Below are 19,520 nucleotides of genomic sequence, written 5' to 3'. Positions count from 1 at the left end.
TCATCAAACTTGAGGAAGTGTCTTGACTATTTCTTATTAAGACTTGAGGAGCAATGGGAAAAATGTCCTAGTTTTGCTTACTCACGCGAGAAGTAGTTCCTAAGTCTGCATCTCTACGCTCCCTTGCAGGACGGAGAGGTGTAGTTGGGAGTATTGGTACCTTTCCTTCTGCTTGCAAAGGAGCAGCTTTCTGTAGCAGTACTTAAAGGTCTGAAGTATAGCAAGGTAGAAGCTTCTTACGTCTGCATGCTTTTTCTGTGAAACTAATTGCCATTTTTTGGTAACTCAATAAGGCTACCTTCTCTAGGATAGCATTGAACTTTGGAATGTATATTACCAAAGTGTGTGCCTGTACGATAGTGCTTAAATACAAGCCTGTGGGACTGCTTGAACGTTGTGCTGCACAAGGCGTTCAGAAGGACTTCTATCCGAGAGCTTTACGTACACGAGTAGCTTTGGTTTAATGCAAATCGGTTCTTCAATGTGACTTGCCTCATGGGAGCGAAAAGCTTGTTTGTCTAGTTTGCACCTGCTCTTACTGAAGTAGCCTGACCTGCAGTGGGGGCTGAGTAGTGATAGCCCCCGCTGGTTGGCCTTAAAACTGTACTTGGTGTGCTGATGCAAGTTGGGCAGGCTACCTTTTGTGATGGAATAGTAGCTCTGAAGGGTTTTTGAGATGATGTGGGTGAGCTGAACAGCACCATTCCATTGCAAGGCACGTTCAAATACAGACGAAACGTCCTTGTGCAGTTAAACACCAGTTGTTGTTTTCAAGACTCTTTGGCCTGTATGTGACACGTTAAGGCATCCTTTTTTTTCCTGCTGTTTGCAACGCCACATTCGTGACACATCAGTTTGAGATAAGTGATCTGTCGTGCTAGAGCCTGATGCTTGAGGAACCATCTCTGCGTTTCCCTGAGGAAGGATTCTTTATACAGCCCTAGAGTCTTTCCCTAAAATAGTATTCTCATTTCATGTAAAAGGTGAATATGTCCCGGTTAATATGTCCTAGATCTTTTTACTGAGAGAAAATCCTTTTAGGCTCCCTGCATATGGCAAAAAGGTATAAAACACTAAAGAAAATGAAGTTTTTAGGAATGTCAGATACACTTTTGTCTGAAGTGGAGCTCTTGCTGTGGTTCCTAGATGGGTGAGAATGGCAATGGCTTCCATTTGTTCTCTCTTATTAATTAATCTGAGATCATGGTGTACTTACCTTGGTTCAATGACAACCTCAGGGAAGCCTCATGTTCCTGGTAGGCTGCTGCTATTCCTATGCAACCCTCCTGCATGTCTTAAATATGATCTTTCCCACTGCTGTGGTTAATTCAGGTGTGAATGGAAGGTGGCCATTTTCTGATGGAGAAGATGGGCTTGAAGAGGTTGTGCTACTGTTGGATTGCAGTGACCAAGCTAGTCACTGTCTCTCTTCTATATAAAAGCTAAATCGAACGGTGGTTTGATGCGTCACTGCCAGGACTCTGGTGTAAACCTATAGTTGAAAAGCCATTTGAGCAAGTTCTTGAATCTATGGAGTACTAAGAACATGACAAAGATATTCTTCTCAGATTCTTTTTTTTAAGGAAGAAAGCAAATTTAGGAGTTACGTTTTGGTAAACAGTTTTGACAGCAAGATAACAGTACCTGAAAAAGCCTGCCAAGGGAAAGGTCGAGTTCAGGTGGCTCTTGTGATGTATGAGGGATCCTTGACAAGTGGTCTTGTTTTGTTTTTTCTTTTGGAGAAGAATGTCCTGACTCTGCTGTAAACTTGAACAGTAGGTGAAATAGTACTGCAGGAGCCAGCAGGCAAGCAGCGTAATTATATTCCGCTCTTTCGGAAGGATGGAAGCAAAAATGTTATACTGCAAGTTCATCCTTTCTTCTACCTCCTTCCCCAAAGGTGGTGAAGGTGTAATGTAAACTACCTGAAAGACTAACAGTCCTCATGGAAATGAGGATGAGCTAAGTTCCTGACATTTTGTAAGTATGTTTTATGTAACAGATAATGCACCTGCATATTGAATTTAAAACAAAAATTCTTCTTTTTGAACAGATGGGCAACTCTGGCATTGAGTGACTTGTTTGCAATGTTAAGATTTTTGTTTGGTAGAAAAAACCCAAATGTGTTCTTAGATCCAAGAAATTGTTAGTTATTGTTGAAAGGAAAATTTCAGCTTTCACATTTCACTTATTCAGAAGTAAGTGGTGGTAACTTATTGCTTAGAATTTATTCCTTAAATAAGGTGGTCGCGCTCTTTATGTGAACAAAGAACAGTGCAAGATGTCATAGTGTTTTGATAGTGCTCCTGGGAAGGAAGCAAGTTTCTGAAACAGCGTCAAGTTCCCTTTCAGCTATTTTTTCCAAACTAAATTGATACCCATCTGTAAGATGTGAACTTATGAATCTGGTATGAAGTTGACCACCTTGTTACAGTATGCACACCAAAGCTGAGTGTGTGGTTCGCACAATTTTAGTTTGGAATCGAGCATATTTCATAAACGATTTCTTGAGGTTTCTTCCCATGCTGATATAATAGTGCATTTCTAGCATGAATCAAAATATTTAAGACAACTTTTTAAATAGTTTCCTTAAATACTTGAATTTCCTAATTCACTTGTTTCTGTCCTGTAACTTCTAATGGAGTTTTAGTTTCTGAATTCTTTAAGCTTTGGATAACGATGATCGTGGGACAATGCATCTCTTGTGACCTGGATCAATGAAGCAATTTAGCTGCTAGGTGAGAGACCACCCGTGTCAGGCAAAATTTTTTTTGGGACTATCTTCATTTAGTGTTCTCGTTTTGGGTTTTTTGAATTCGTAGGATGGTCATGTGGAAGTGGCAAGGTTACTTCTGGACAGCGGAGCTCAGGTGAACATGCCTGCGGACTCTTTTGAATCTCCATTGACTTTGGCAGCCTGTGGTGGGCATGTTGAACTGGCAGCTTTGCTAATTGAACGTGGAGCTAACTTGGAAGAGGTAAATGATGAAGGATACACGCCGCTAATGGAAGCAGCTAGAGAAGGCCATGAGGAGATGGTGGCATTGTTACTTGGCCAAGGTGAGTATTACGGTGCATTCAATGGACTAGAATTCCATAGGCATCTGATATATATATTTTTTAACAGTATTGTGTTACTACTTGCAGTTTTGTTTCCTTTTTGAGCAACTTTGAGTATTGGTTAGTTAGTTTTATTAAAATATTCTTTGCTGTACTCTTACTTGAACTCTAATTGGTAACGGGCCGTTCAGAACAGCTTTGTGTTTTTCAGACGAGCGTTAAATACTGAACAACTGATGTGGGTAACCTGGCTTCTGCATATTGACTTTAGCCTGTTTTGATAATACGGTATTGTTGCAGAGAAGTACTCGGAGATTCTCGGAGGAGTTTCCAAAGTAGTGAAAGGAAGTTGAGATGCTTCAGTTGGGTATAGCACAATTTTAGGGAGAATACTTATGCAGCTGTAGAAATGAGGTATGCCACAAGCAGATGCTTTGTGCCTGAAGAGGAGGCTTAGTCTGCGGATAGTGGTTTTAATAGCTCGTATTTTCTGATGTGTCTGTAGTTATGGTATGTGTCTTCGTTTATTTTTTGAAGGAGCGAACATCAATGCTCAAACAGAGGAGACGCAAGAGACTGCTCTAACTCTGGCTTGCTGTGGAGGTTTTTTGGAGGTTGCTGATTTTCTTATTAAAGCAGGAGCTGACATAGAACTTGGTTGTTCAACACCTTTAATGGAGGCTGCTCAAGAGGGTCATTTGGAGCTGGTTAAATATTTATTAGCTGCAGGTATGGAGTAATTATGTTGCTAGTTCTGTACAGTGCTGTAACTTTAAGAAAAGGTTCCTGCTTCTGTATTCATTATGATTTCACGAGCAGCTTTTTGAAGTCGACTGCAAAGGTTTGTGTAATCCTTTTAAGTGATTTATTCCTTGGACCCTAATTTAGCTTTCGTAGAATGAGTTGACACAAACCCTCTTGGTGCTGCAGTTCTAGTTGATGGTGATTTTCACCCTACCCCCACCCGCCGAGTGCAGTTGATACGATGTTACTTAATTTCATGGGCCTTTTATTAAAAGGGGGAAATTAATGTTTGTAATCTGATCTGGTAAAGAGTGTGAAGAGATGTGCATGTTTTCTGTAGTGATTTCCGTAAAGCTTACATACTCGTTAATACTGCTTCAGGGGCTAATGTGCATGCAACAACAGCAACAGGTGATACAGCACTGACATATGCGTGTGAAAATGGCCATACTGATGTAGCAGATGTCTTACTTCAGGCAGGTGCAGATTTGGTAAGTAATTAACCACCTTACTTTAATTTCTAACTGTAAATTTTTAAGTGGGGGTTTGTTGGTCTCATGTTTACTGCTGAAAACTTATCAAGTAGGCTGTTAATTGCTTCAGCTGTGTACAAATTGCCTTTTAGTCTTTTTCTTTTAACCACATAAAGAAATGCTGATGCTAAATAGAATTGAGTTAGTTATGGGTTAATATTTGTATTTGCGTATATCTTTCTGTTCCTTAAGCAGCAAACAGTTGACAGTTCTGTTCTGATGTGATCTATTTGGGGTACTGTAGTGGAATTAAGATGATGGAGGTAAACTGATTTTTACGTTTCAGTAGACATATAGACAGTACATGAACAAAAAGTGAAGTTAAGCGTGACAGAATGTGTTTTGTTAAATTAATCCCCATTATGTGCTCAAATGCTTCTTACCCAGTAGTCTCAGACCTGTGCAGAGGTAGGTGATGCTGTCATCTGTCTTGAAGGTACGCTCAGTTGAAATCTTGTTTAAATTTTGATATCTGAAGAATGTCAAATGCCAAAAAGGGATCTTCATGTCCATTGCTTTGAGTTGAGAGGGAAAAAAGAAAAAAGAAAGAGGCTGAATTACTCTTTCCACATGTGCTATTTCTGAAACTTGCGTTCTAAGCCTCTCTATCTGCTCTAGGAGCATGAATCTGAAGGTGGAAGAACTCCTCTCATGAAAGCTGCAAGGGCAGGTCATGTTTGCACTGTTCAGTTCTTGATTAGCAAAGGTAAGCTTGTGAGAAAGGTTTAACTTTGCTTTTCCTTTCCTGATTTTAGAGCTCTAAATTAGGAACGTCGTGGAATATTTGTTTAGGCACGCAGTACTAGTGTAACTTCTTTGAATTCGGCTCACATATTTTGAGTTGGGGGTTCTTAAACTAGGCACATAATGATCACCTCTAATCTCTGAGATTAGTGGGAATTGCAGCAACTTTAAACGCAGATTCCCATCTTTTATTGTAGTTAATGCAGCAACAGCGGTAGCTGTAACTGGGTGCCTCAGTGCTTGTGATCCAGCTTTTAGGCATTGTCTTTTCAGAAGTTTAACTTCAGGTGCCTGTTTCACAGTTCGTTTAGAACTTGTTTTACCTAACTGATTCCAGCCTTACATACAGCTGATAGAGCTCACTATTGCTATTTTCTGTTCCTTGAGCTGTTACCAAAGGCTTTTTTTTCCCTCATACCTATCTTATGTGGAGCAAGACTGGCCTAAACTTTCCAGTATGACTTAGTTTTTCCTGTGTAGATTATAGAGGAGAGAAGCAGAGCTGCAGTGGGTCGTGTGCTTGCTGGTGACCAGCTAAGATCTGTGCACTGACTTATTCATAAAAACAGGCATTTTGCTGGTGATATAGCTGAGAAACTTAAAAGCTGTAAGCTTTTAGTAGCTTCAAGCTACTACTTGAAGTTTTATGCATATAAATGTAGGTGTCTTGAAAAATGAGTTTGGAGTGCTAGTCCGGTAGTGCTGATTTTTCTGGATGCAGGCGTGCTAAGAGTTAAACTGCCTTACAGCTGTCAGCCAGCTGATGAGACAGACCTTTGGTTCAGTGATTGTCACAGGTTTAAACAGAAGCTTCTGGCGATAGTAATGCTTGACTGTTCAGTTTCATACATCTGTCATAAGACTGCAGGCATGGAGACCTGTGTCTTCCTGTTTAAGAAAAAGGTTAACTTCCCGTGAGTTTTGGCAGTGTTAAGTCTCTTTCACAATTTTTCTCTCTTTTTGAAGGAGCAAATGTGAATAGGACCACAGCTAATAACGATCACACAGTGTTGTCGCTGGCCTGTGCTGGAGGTCATCTGGCAGTCGTGGAGTTACTGCTAGCTCATGGTGCTGATCCTACGCACAGATTGAAGGTTTGTCACTTAACTGCCTTATTTTTCTCTCGAGGCGAGTCTTTCGTTCATCTTATAGCTAAAAACATGCAAGAGCATTTGCTCCTCCTTCTGTATTATCTGCAGCTGACCAGACGGAACGTGTCATGATTTAAATAAGAGTAAAATGCAAGAGCTAGTTGGTGAGTTAAAACTGTGACGGCATGTTAAGTTCAGGAACATATCTATTGAAGCAGGTGTTTGAAGGTGTGAGCACTTGTTGATTACCATGACTCCAAGTGTTTGCCTGAGATAGTAAAGTCGGAGTTGAGGAAGAGGAAGGAAGGTAAAGTCGGAGTTGAGGAAGAGGAAGGAAGGTAAAGTCGGAGTTGAGGAAGAGGAAGGAAGGTAAAGTCGGAGTTGAGGAAGAGGAAGGAAGGTAAAGTCGGAGTTGAGGAAGAGGAAGGAAGGTAAAGTCGGAGTTGAGGAAGAGGAAGGAAGGTAAAGTCGGAGTTGAGGAAGAGGAAGGAAGGTAAAGTCGGAGTTGAGGAAGAGGAAGGAAGGTAAAGTCGGAGTTGAGGAAGAGGAAGGAAGGTAAAGTCGGAGTTGAGGAAGAGGAAGGAAGGTAAAGTCGGAGTTGAGGAAGAGGAAGGAAGGTAAAGTCGGAGTTGAGGAAGAGGAAGGAAGGTAAAGTCGGAGTTGAGGAAGAGGAAGGAAGGTAAAGTCGGAGTTGAGGAAGAGGAAGGAAGGTAAAGTCGGAGTTGAGGAAGAGGAAGGAAGGTAACTTTAAAAAAAAGTTATTGAAAGAATTCTTAAGCTTTAGTTGTGGACTTACTGCAGACTGAATAGTTATTAAAGCAGTCTTAAGACATACCTTGTATTGTATTGTTTACCAAAATGCTTCAGTGTTACATTTTGATTACTTTTGTTTCTAATACTGTGATCTTTACCTCTTTAGGATGGATCAACGATGTTAATAGAGGCAGCAAAAGGGGGTCATACCAGTGTGGTTTGTTACCTTCTAGATTACCCAAACAACTTGCTTTCTGCTCCTCCACCTGATGCTACTCAGCTGACCCCACCATCCCATGATTTAAATAGGGTAAGATTTAAGGGTTGGTGGTCTGTGGGGGTTTGTGGGGCTTTTTTTGCTTTGCTTCTTGCAGCTTATTGAAGTTTAAAGATGAGAGGAGCCAGTGGTTTCATTTCACATACTACAGAACTGTAGGTAAAGGTGCGGTGTAAATTACTTTGAGCTGTTGTGAAAAAAAGGTGAGACTCTTCGGTGAGCATCACTTTGTGGTTCCTTTTTTTCCCCATTGCTTTATCAAAATTACAAGAAAAAAATAACAGCAATTGAAAAGGAATCTGTTTCAGTGAGGCTTTTCTTCAGCTGTCTTAGTAGCCCATTGTGGCTTGTATTTGCTTAACCAGACTATAGCACTGTACCATGTCAAGATGAGTATTGCTTGGTGTGTAATTGTTTAGGTTAAGAATGTGAAGTGTATAGAACTTGGATGACCTCAAGCTGTTAACTATTGAACTTGGCATATTTAAAAGGTGTTAAGTGTTATTAGTTACCATTTTAAAAAAATCTGCTTTTGTAACAGGTCTTGTTTACCTTCTATTGAATTATAACTAGATTAGAGTATGAGAAAAATAATCTATTAGTATCCAACGTTTTAGGCTCCTCGTGTACCAGTGCAGGCGCTGCCCATGGTCGTCCCACCCCAGGAGCCTGACAAACCCCCTGCTAATGTCGCCACAACCCTTCCCATCAGAAATAAAGGTCAGTCTTAGTTCTGGAGCTTATTTTCTAAATATCCTTTCTAGATAGAAGATTTAGGGCTGCACTTCAAGCAGAGTAGTTCCTATGAAGAGTTTTTCTGGATTCAGTCAAGGAAACTGTAATTTTTTAATTTTTTTTTAAGGATTGCTTACCCAGCAAATATGAAGTTATCTAACCCTGTAATCACAAAGCATCAAGAATTCTGCCTTAGTAAACGTATCGAAGTATGTATTAGTCTGGCATACTGGACTAATGCAGAATGTCACCCAGCAGCCTTCATAAAATTCGTAGTGGAATTTTAAAAAATGTTAACTGCCATCTAGTTAATTTGGTAACTTGTGTTTACTTAGCTCAGTAGTCTTGGAGCGGGTTTGACTATTTGAAGGCGGAATTTCTTGTGCGTTAAAAGAATTAGTCTGATGTGGCTCAGGTCCTCCTAGGACTAAATTTGCATTTATTCTGATATCACCATTTTGACATTTACGCTTTCTGTACTTTAGAAGTCTTTCCAAACATTTTTTTTTCCGAGGATCAGCAATAGCGCAGATACATGCGTGCATGTCATAAAATTAATACTGTGTGTACACTTGCATTGTTCTGGAAATACAGCAAATATTACTGGAAGAAACTGGGCACCTCCACTGATGCATATCCTGGGTTTTGATTTCCTGTTCACCCTTCAAAATTAACAGATTGTTCTTTCTCCAAATGGTACGGCAGACCATGTTAGCTGTATTGCTGTGGACTTCTTCGTAAAACATGTATTGGATTAGTCCATCACTTGTTCTTACAGGAAGGCTGAATTATTTGCCTTGCCTAGGCAGAGAGCTGAGTTTGGACACATGCAAAATCATGTCTTCTATGGATAAAATATAATGACTAAACATACCCTGTTAGATCATATTAAGACATTAAATATAAATGCACACCTTGGGTTCTAGCACCGTTTGTCAACTGAGTAAAGCTGGATACCTGTAGTGAAAGGATTCAGTATTCCTAGAAAGATTAGCGCTTCCTAAAATGTACCAAAACTGATGGCCTAGGAAAAAAAAAAACCTGTCCCTTGAAATATTGTTGCATCGCTTGTGCTGTCTTTCAGGGTTGTAACCATACCTTTATGTCTTAAGACAACATCCAGGCACAAAACATCAAGTTAAGAGACAGCATATCCTTCCCTTTTGTTGTCACTGACCTTGTTTCACCACTTGATAACAACGGCTCTTGAGACAATCACTCCATTTGGCAAAGCTATAACAATTGTTGGAGTAAATATCTCAACGTAGCGCAGGGATTATTTGTAATTTATACGTAGTAATCAGTACTGTTAATTTGCAATCTGGCTGCTGTATTAAAAGTGGTAGTGAAGGATACGGTTTTCTCTGAGGGCCTTACAGTACGCTTTTACCTTCTATGGGTGCTGTGTCCTGGTGCATAACTGGCCATTTAGCATCCCAACAGTAGCTCTATAATGAGGATGCCATTCATATGCACTTCCATTGGTTCTGAGGGGGTTTCTTTTTCACACAGCTGCTTCTAAACAAAAGTCCAGCAGTCATTTGCCAGCAAACAACCAGGATGTACAGGGTTACATCACCAATCAGTCGCCAGAGAGCATTGTAGAAGAAGCTCAGGGCAAGTTGACAGAGCTGGAGCAGAGGATAAAAGAAGCCATAGAGAAGAACGCTCAGCTGCAGTCCTTGGAATTGGCACACGCTGACCAGCTCACCAAAGAGAAGATTGAGGAGCTGAACAAAACGAGAGAGGAACAAATTCAGAAGAAACAAAAGATTTTGGAGGAACTACAGAAAGTGGAGCGAGAGTTACAGCTGAAAACTCAGCAGCAGCTGAAAAAGCAGTATCTAGAGGTAAAAGCGCAAAGAATTCAGCTCCAGCAGCAGCAGCAGCAACAGTCTTGCCAGCATCTGGGACTACTGACTCCTGTTGGGGTAGGAGAACAACTCTCAGAGGGAGACTATGCACGATTACAGCAAGTGGACCCCATCTTGCTTAAAGATGATCCTCAGCAAGCTGCTGCTCAGACGGGTTTTGCACCAATTCAGCCTCTGGCGATGCCACAAGCTTTGCCTCTGGCAGCAGGTTCCTTACCTCCAGGGTCCATCGCAAACCTTACAGAACTGCAAGGTGTTATAGTTGGACAGCCAGTATTGGGCCAAGCACAACTAGCAGGGCTGGGGCAAGGAATACTGACAGAAACACAGCAAGGGTTAATGGTAGCCAGCCCTGCTCAGACCCTCAATGACACGCTGGATGACATCATGGCAGGTGGGTTTATATTGTTATGAGCAGGTATAATATTTGCTTAACCAGTTGAGGGTATGTCAACTTCTGTGTATGTGTGTGTATTCCTGCTAGCTCTACAGTGAATACTGTTAGCCTGCTGATCCCTGTCTTTAGGATTTCAGAGAAGTAGCCTTAACTTTTCAATTTGCAGGGCTCATTTCCCTTGTGTTGTGCTAACTGCTTGGTGCCTGTTTGTCAGGTTGGTATGTCAGAAGTAGCGTTTTCCTCTCTTTGTAGTTTGGGGGGTTGTGCTAGAGTTTAACGGTTACGTTTCAGCCTGTTTGTAGCTCTGGAGCAACACTCTGACAATACTGTTTGTCAGCGCTTTGGACTAGTTACCTGAGAACTGAACTGGAGAACTCGCGTAGGCTTTGAGCAGCTCTAGCCCCACACCAAGTCTGCGTTTTGGAATGAACCTGTAAGCTTGTCATTTATATGAGAGCTGTTGCAGTTGGCCTCGTACAGTCTTCCTGTTGGTAATTTTTACTTCCCCTTATGAGGAAGGGTGGGGGGAAGCTAATAACGTGATTTCAGAGAAGATATACCTGTTAAATTAGCTTCTTTGCCAATGAAGAGAAATCAGGTTAGCCTTACGAAAGCTCTTGTCATTTACTTCAAAGACGCTTTACCCGTCTTCGGTGCTTTGGGGCCTTTGAAAGTAGTAAGGTAAGAGAGTGAAAGGAGGCCTTGAATACCCTAGGAGATGTGAGCTGGGAGCGTTGATTTCCTTTACATGTACTTTAGTTGCATTTTATCCACTGCTCTCCATGTTAATTGAAGTAGTCAATGAAGTGCTCGTTGTGAGTACTTAGCTGAATACCGATTTAACTGTTAGCAGATCTTGAAAAATCATGTCACTCGGTCAAAGTAAAATTTGATGACGTAATCTTTATTAAGCTGATGAACTTAGGTTTTTGAAAGTGCTGACTGTCTTGAGAAGTCAAGGATGTGAGGGAGGTGCTGGAGGAAAGGCAGGTAGGTGTTAAAGAATGTTTTAGCCTAGAGGTGTCAAGTTGTGGAGCGGTCGCTGCATGTATGTACTGTAGGAGTTATGGGTGTACGATAACAGCGCAGAGTGAAAGAGGCCTTGATATTGTTTGAAGTACTGGTGGTGATAGTTTAGAATACTGGGAAGAACATTTAAGAAACTATGCCTAAAATTAGGCTCCTCCTGAGCAGCCTCATTTTGAGGCCCAGCCTTCTTTAAAGATTATTGAAACTTACAGGAGCTTCAGAGATTTTTTTCTTCTGAAAATCAGTCTGGTGTTAGAGAGTTGAAGTCTAGACAAACAGATTGGAAGCTGTCAGTGGATAAAAAACAAACTTGATGCATGAGCAAGTAGATAAAACTAATTCCGTCATTATGTCCATTGGTGGTGAAGATTTCTGTCGTGGATCTGCTGGGATACATATCCATATCAGCTACTGGATTCAATGGCTGGAATGAATATAATTCATGGTTAGTCATGTGTGTGCAAGACACTTAAATTGTTTAAAATGAAATTACACTTTTAATAAGAACACTTTTATGTGTTTAACTGCATTTAGCATCGTGAATGTCTCCGATTTTTAGATCAGATGGCGCATGCCCTAATGTTTGTCTATGCTTTTTAGAAAGGTCAGATATTACTTAGAATCTATGTTTGAGTGACTCTTTTTGTACTTAATCACTAAAAATTGGGACTGTGTGCATGCACAGGTGTGAACTGGAAGTCTATATTATGTGCAGGGAAGGCATTTGTGATAAGTCAAAAGCTGTACGGATGCAATTCCTTCTCAGCTGCTATTCTGTGAAGTGGCTAATTTTAATCTTTTGAAGTGAGAGCAGAGGCAGACCTGACTGTACAGCTTAGGCTGTGAGCTCGAATAGGTGCTTTGAAACTTAACATGGAAGTGAAATTGGATCAGTGTAGCACAAAAATGTTTTAGCAGAAACTAAATATTTTGGCTGTAGCTTCATGTAGTGCTTAGCTGGGAACCCTGTAGAGCATCCCCATGGATTTCACTCTCAGTTCCTGAGGTGGCTTGAGTTCAGTTCCATCACACATCTGTGGCTTGCAGCGTTGAGTGAATTCACACCAGTTTCAAGCCAGATCTGTGCTTTGACTGTGCAGGCTTTATCTAACATTTATCTCTCTTTGTAGTTTGTTAAAAATGATTAGTTAAATAATATTTAAAATGGGAGAATTAAAAACAAGCCTGGTGTGCAATGGTTGGTATTTGATCAAAGATGTTATGCTGGTGTAATATGCCAGTATTGCTGCAGTAACAGAGCATTCTGTTACTAGATAAACTCCGAGAATGTGAGTCCCTGTTACTAGTGATGCTAACAGATGTTCAGTGCTTCACAGAATTTGCCTGGAAACACAATGAGAGAATGTACAAAGTTCAGGGTGGGTTGTTTTTTCTTTCTTTCTTTTTTTTTTTTTTCCTTTTTAAAGAAATAGGACAAGTTGTAAAAGAAGTAAGTAACCTTTCAGTTGCAACGTAAGGTTCCTGTCTGGTGAAAATTGATGACAAGCATAGGGTTCACTCTTCCACTTCGGATTTTCGAGAAATTCTGCTCCCTGTGAAGCTGGTAAATAGAAGCCTTTCTCTGACCATGGAGAAGAGCTGGTTATGTAACTTGTGATAGGAAATACTGCATATGTTATATGATGGATTAAAGATGGAAAAAAAAAAAAATCACCGACTTTTTAGTAGTAAAATTCTGTCCAAGTAATTACTCTTGTTGAAGTGAAAACATCTGGTGAAAGAGCCTCATAAATAATTTGAAGAATCTTGAAGCACTTAATGTGTTTAATTCCTGGAAGATACCTTGTGAGAGGAATTGGTTTTGATAGCAGTCTGCCTTGATACCTGGGAGAGGATATGACTTGACTGTGAGTGCTTCCCAGGAACTCAGTGCTGAAAAATAGCAACAGAGCGCTATCACAGACACAAGTCATGAGGTCCTGTCCTGTTCATAACCTGTGCAGATGTCCCAGAGAGTTGCAAGGATGCAAGTTCTTATGCGTTGCTATAACAGACTTGATCTGTTCTTGGTAATGGTTATGCTACTCCTGCAAATTGCTGGTAAAAGCATTTGGACTCTTCCTTGAGCTACCAAGAGACTCCCATCTGCTCTGTTAAACAGGCAGCACATTGGAACGCAACCTAAAGGGGTGATAGGCCGCCCTTCAGACCGAAACTTTACACGAAGGAATACCTAGAAAGAGCTAAACTAGAACTAATAATTGTTTAATGAATGAGCACAGACATGGGCCTGTTTTCAGGCTTCATCAGCAGAGCTGTTAGTGTGTAGAAGTGATACTGTTTATGTATTTGAATACAAAACATCACTTTACGTTTCTAATTCAAGGCACGCTGTGCATCTGTAGTGATTTGTAAGAACACGTGGCAGGAGCGTAGCTTCTAATAACTTGAGATAGTACAAGGACAGTGTGGTATAAGATATAGGGACAGAGGGGAAGAAACAGATATGTAAAACCAGAAGGCTTTCGAGTTGTGTTAAAACACCTTGGGAAAAGCTGAGGAATCTGATATATTTCTTGAAACGTTTTTTTCGCTTCCTCATCTTGCCTTATTGCAATGTAGTCTGAAACTGTCCTTAAACATCTCCCGTTTATGCTAACGAGGATATGGAGTAAATGCGTAAGAAAAGCGCTGTGCACACAATTGGACGGCACCAGTGAGAAACTTTGTAATGGTCAAGGTACAGATCAAGCAGGATTGTAAATGGATTTGGTTTCTATAACATGTTGCATCTGTTGAAAATACTAACTATTTAAGGAAGTAATTAACTTAAATGTCCTGAAGCACCCCATGTTCCTTTACAAAATGTCAGCCTTTTTTCCAGATAAGCTTTTTGATTCAGGACTTATGAAGTGCATGGTGGCGGGAGGGGGGGGGGGGAACCTGTTTACTCAACTGTTATGTATGTTGCGTTAGTGTGCAAGTTCTGTGTGCAATTTGTCAACTTTCCTGTTTTTTCTTCCCCGGTATAAGGGATGCATTTGTAAACTAGGCGCTTATTTCTGAGTGGTGGGGCTGCTGGACTGTTGGGAGAAGGCAACAGGGGTGACCTATCCTTTTTTCCTTAGGCTAAGCTTAAAGGAAAGTGGAAGTCCCCAGGAAGAAGCCAAGATAAATAGCCAGTTGTGGTCCTAATGACAGCAAGGACAAAATGGGTGGAATGCATAATATCCAAACAAATGCAAAAGACTTCAACTAAAGCATTCAAGCGGTGCTTAGATGTAATGGGTTTAAACAAATGAGCTTTTGGGGGCTTTACCTTGCATCTTAGCATTATTAAGACTTGTAGCTGGCCTTATCCCCAGGCATGTATATATTAAAATAACCTACTTGTAATGCAGTCTGGAAGAGTTCTGTATCCCACACTTCCAATAGCAATTTTGTAATGTCGAAATATAGAGATATCTCGTTAAGTTTGGCCACTGGTCTTTTGGGGGAGAGGAAAGATAAAGCTTTGACTGTTGGTGCGTTTAGATTTGTTAACTGAGAATTAACTAACTTGGTTGTTCTTTCTATTGCTTGAGAATGCTGTGAAGACCTTCTGGCTTATTAAAAACTTGTAATACTGTTCTTTTGGGCACCTGAAAGATTTTGTTGGTTGCCCTTGGGACGTTCATGAAAAATTTGAACTCTACTCAGGTTGTGATATTAAAAGAAATACAGTTGAAGAGGTTAGACGTAAATGCTTCTCCATTTTTGGTGTTTCTCAATGAAGTGTGCTGCAGTGATATGAACCCTGTATTTGTCTATAAACTATTGTTGCAGCACACTTGGGATAGATTTAATGTAAGTAAGCGTGTGTGTTCATGGTCTCCTCTGTTAGTATGCATAAGACCATTACGGGTTGTAAAATAAAGGTTGTTTTCTTGTCGGAAGATGGGTGTTGACTTGAAAACATGACTGACTTCCTCACTGCAACACCATTAATCTGGGAAATAATTGAGGTGGAACTGAGATTTATAAGCCTTCTCCAATAGCTTAATTTCCACCCGCCACCCCCAACACCAATAAACAGTGCTTCCTGCAACGCAGTACGTTTTCCCCAGCCCCTGTATTGGGCCCTTAGCAACTGTTTAAAACCCATGTGCTATGTATGGCATAGGTAGCTCTCTTATTTGAGAGTAGATTATTTGGTGATCATGCTTTTACAGCATGTAATTTAAACTGAGGAGGTTAGTTTCTAGTCAGTTTTACTGTCGTTGTCTAGTTCCTTTGGACTAGGTAAGAGAGTCAAGAAATCCTTTATAGTTCCATTATTGTTTTAAGCTGCTTAAACTTCCTCTTTGAACTTGTAGAAGAAGAATCAATTTAAGTATTTGCTTTGCTGGTCTTTGCAAACTGCTTGTTATGGCCATATGAGTTCAGAGGGGAGTAAGACTTGAAAGTGAAAGAAATCGGTTTCATGCAGAATAGGACATTTTCTGTATAATAAGAATAAGAAGCCAAACCAGTTAGATTTAGATGCCCCTCTGAACGTAATTTGGTGGTCATCTTTGCTTAGTTGTCTCTTATACAGAACTCCCTTAGGCCGTAGTTTTGCCTGACCTAATGTCAGGCTACCTTGGTTCAACTTCTGTGTATTTCTTGTAGTTCATACCTAGGATATGACTTTCTTGTAAGATGAGGGTGGCCTTGAAAGGAAACTGTTACAAGTAGCTGAGGAAGGATGGATCTGGTATTGGCATAAATCTCTTAATTTACTCTTAGGTGTAAGGTGGTTAAACATGGTTTGTGTCATAAATTGGTCGTCTTTGTATCCTTTCAGTTGGCATTTACTAGCTTCCTTGCAGGATTTGTCACAGGAAGTCCAGAAATAAAATTAGTAACAGAATAAAGATACAGCTGCTTTGTAGAGGGAGGACTACACGGGTTGGCGTGATATGGTAAAAGTCTTGTGGCATCTGGTGAGGAAGTTACCGCTCCTAACTAAATGTAGGAGTTAGGTGTTCAGGGCTGGTAGTTTGAGACACTGCTGAGTATTGAACCCATTTGAAAAATGAACAGACCCCAAAAGTTGGGGACAGAGGGGCATGTTTTTGATGTTTCATAGGGTTGCTCTGTGTTGTTTTAGATGAACATGGGCAGTGTGGAGACTTTCTTAAGTTTTGCAATTAAGAGTGCTTTTGTGAATTTGGCGGGAGACTTGTACAGTACTTCACTCTTTGCTCTGCTGATCACACCTGATAAACACCTGTAGAAATGCTGGAGAAAAAGCAGGAAGAAGAACATGGATTTCCTTTGCGGGGGAAAGGGTGGGAGGGGAAAAAAAAAAAGAGGAGTTTATTTTTCAAAGACTGTTTTAGTATCAAACTTGCTCTGTACTTGTAAACATTCTATGTATCAAATGAATTTCGGGAAAGTGCTGCAGTCAGGGTGCTAACCTGTGTCATGTTGATATGTTGTCACCACCTGTAAAATGGTATTTACCTTTTACTTACCCTAACATCCTTCACCAAAGTCTCTGCAAAACAGCTGATGTGAAGCTTCTACTTCTCTGGTTTTAACAAATCTTGCTGTGTGAGCATCCTGACCCCCATCACTGCTGCTTTTGGTATGATATTTTGGAGGGGGAGGTTGGACAGACTCTGATATGAGACACTTCAAGCTGCTTAATAAAAAAGGGCATAGGTACCCATTCATTCTGCTGGTGCTGCCGTCCTGTTTCGGAAGGTATTGAACCTCGAGTCCAAATAATGGCTGATGTCTCGTAGGAAAGGTATTTTGTTGAGAAATCAAAAAAAAAAAAAAAAAACTGTTGCGGCAGGCTTTTTATAAAATATGTCGGTGTATTTCTTTGACCTAATGATGTTTAACTGTTCACAGTTGTTAAGCTCGAAGAGTTAAAGGTTCAAAAATAGGGTCAAGTGAGTGAAAAGATGTATTTGTGTAAAATGATGTTTTTAGGGAGTTTTGGCAGTCTCTGTGGCTGATTACTGCGATGTTGAAAAATCAGAAGTGAAAAATTTTGCTTTTACTAAGTGTAGTTATTCTGTTCAACAGCAGTGAGTGGAAGAGCATCTGCAATGTCAAACACTCCTACCCACAGCATTGCAACTTCTGTCTCCCAACCTCAGACGCCAACTCCAAGTCCTATCATTTCTCCTTCAGCCATGCTACCAATCTACCCTGCTATAGATATTGATGCGCAGGTAAGCCCGAAATCGTCGCCACAGCACGGATGAGTGAAAGTATTTTGCTTCTGCATCATGAATAATGGATTGATAGTTAATAGCTCTATTGTGTAATGTGTTCAGTCATGGAGACTTGGTGGTTGTGGAAAGCCTGTGCAGCTCCCCAGAGTTGTAACCCACCTTTCTCTCTGCTGTAACTTTATTTTAAAAAAAAAAAAAAAAAGAGAGAGAGCAAGAGAGAGGGTGGTCTTTGAATGACTGAACACTTCAGTTATTAATTTCTTCATTGTCTGTGTGACAGTGTTACAGGAAATAGGAAAGTTGTTTTTTGACAGAACTTAAATATTTTTTGCATTGGTTTCCTAAGACAGTAATGAGGCTGAGGAGATGGCCTATTGAAGTTGTTGGCTAATGACAACTGTGCATGACAAAAATACAAAAGTATCGAAACTAATTATTTAGGCAACTTTTTTTAACAACAGGAAGTAGTGCAAGCTCTTCTCTCCACTAAGAGAAAAGCATATCTGTATTGAAAATAATTTTTAAATGGCTAGTTGACGTGGATCCGCAGCTAGCTGGCCATCAGAAAATGCATACGTATACTACTGTGTGCATGTGCATAGTTCTAGACTCTACATAACGTGGCTGTTTTTTGTCTGGCTGAGATACTGCAGGCAGAGTAGAGAAGAAGGAAGGACTGAGATTGCTGCAGAGAAAGGGAGAGACATCTCTGGGAAGCTGGCCTTGGTTAGTTCTGTTGCTCTTAGCACTTGCTTGGTTTCTGCTGTAACCACGTGCAGGACCTCTTCCCATAGCCTAATGGGTTTAGTTGTGAGCTGGTAGACACCAATGTAGATCAATGTTACGCTTGGTTGCCAACTAACCTGGGTCACGGTAGAGTAAACCAATACTAAAACATACTTCTCTGTGATACTCCTGATTGTGTCCACATTAGTCAAGAAATGTTTTGGGGGCTTTTTTCCTCTTGTCCTGAGAAGGATTGGTTATCAGAAACCAGTGTGGTGGGGTTTTTTCGTTGTTGTTTTTTAAGAAAGTTGTCATTTTGTTCAGTCACTGTGTGATAGCTGATCATGACAAAAGTCCTCCAAAACTCTCTGAAACAAGCTGTAGGTCTCTTAACTGAGCCCTGGCAACACTGAGGAATGAAACGTATGTTGCTGCTTAAGTCTCTCTACCAAACTCTCTTGAGAAGTGGTACGATCCTGTCTTGTGTTCACGTTCGTAAGACGACTGTATGGTAATGGGTAGGCGCTTCCTAAGCTTACGGAAGCTTTTATTTGGCACAGACAGAGTTTTGCGGAGGCAATTACACAATATGACAAGGGACTGTATGTTAAGAAGGAATTAATTATCTTGTTTTGTATGCGGTATCTGTTTCTTTCAGACTGAGAGTAATCATGACACAGCATTGACACTTGCTTGTGCTGGTGGCCACGAAGAACTAGTACAAACACTGCTAGAGAGAGGAGCTAACATTGAGCATAGGGACAAGAAAGGTAGGTAACCCAGTATACCGACGTAGACCCGCTCTGGACGTCAAGTGGAGCACAATGAATGAAGTCTTTATGTCAAATGTTTAGACTTTTTTTTGGTAGTTTCATTTTTATCGCTTAAGCTGGAGTTGTGAACGTGGACTCCTCAAACATCCTTTCTCATTCCAGGATTTACTCCACTTATTTTGGCTGCTACAGCAGGCCACGTGGGCGTTGTTGAAATCTTACTGGACAATGGAGCTGATATTGAAGCCCAGTCGGAGAGAACTAAGGACACTCCCTTGTCTTTGGCTTGTTCAGGAGGGAGGCAAGAGGTGAAGTAAAACTTGAAATTCAAGTCTTCTAAACATATTGTGGATGATGTATAGTGTCAGTATACTAAAACAGTCTTCTAGGAAAGGTGAGACTAACCTGAACCATGCTGTCTCAGGATGGTGGTTTTTAAAAAGAAAGCAGAGACATAACTTAGAAAATGTTTTTCGAAGTTATATATTGCAGAATGCCTAATATAAATTGTTTTTTTTCCTATTTCAATAAGCTGGACCAGAGCTGCACAGCAGGCCTCGTGACTGCAATCGTTAGTGGCCAGTTTTGGGGTGTTTTACCTTCTTAACTTG

General features: G+C 40.6%; 1 protein-coding gene across 7 annotated transcripts in view; it reads left to right on the top strand.

Annotated features, from left to right (window-relative positions):
• ANKRD17 (ankyrin repeat domain 17) overlaps positions 1 to 19,520 on the top strand; it is a 96,823-nt gene that overhangs the window by 54,452 nt on the left and 22,851 nt on the right. For 3 of the 7 annotated variants that reach the window (XM_068941303.1, XM_068941301.1, XM_068941304.1), the window contains exons 8-18: positions 2,823 to 3,060; positions 3,598 to 3,789; positions 4,186 to 4,295; positions 4,956 to 5,043; positions 6,048 to 6,175; positions 7,092 to 7,235; positions 7,820 to 7,922; positions 9,450 to 10,205; positions 17,259 to 17,407; positions 18,795 to 18,906; positions 19,072 to 19,217. In XM_068941303.1, coding sequence (XP_068797404.1) covers positions 2,823 to 3,060; positions 3,598 to 3,789; positions 4,186 to 4,295; positions 4,956 to 5,043; positions 6,048 to 6,175; positions 7,092 to 7,235; positions 7,820 to 7,922; positions 9,450 to 10,205; positions 17,259 to 17,407; positions 18,795 to 18,906; positions 19,072 to 19,217 — 2,166 coding nt within the window. The remainder of the gene's footprint in view (positions 1 to 2,822; positions 3,061 to 3,597; positions 3,790 to 4,185; positions 4,296 to 4,955; positions 5,044 to 6,047; positions 6,176 to 7,091; positions 7,236 to 7,819; positions 7,923 to 9,449; positions 10,206 to 17,258; positions 17,408 to 18,794; positions 18,907 to 19,071; positions 19,218 to 19,520) is intronic. The other 4 variants (XM_068941302.1, XM_068941305.1, XM_068941307.1 and 1 more) reach the window with 3 other exon arrangements.

Source organism: Struthio camelus, chromosome 4 (assembly GCF_040807025.1).
Source record: "Struthio camelus isolate bStrCam1 chromosome 4, bStrCam1.hap1, whole genome shotgun sequence".
Classification (NCBI taxonomy): domain Eukaryota; kingdom Metazoa; phylum Chordata; class Aves; order Struthioniformes; family Struthionidae; genus Struthio; species Struthio camelus.
This window is presented reverse-complemented; position numbering and strand designations above follow the sequence as displayed.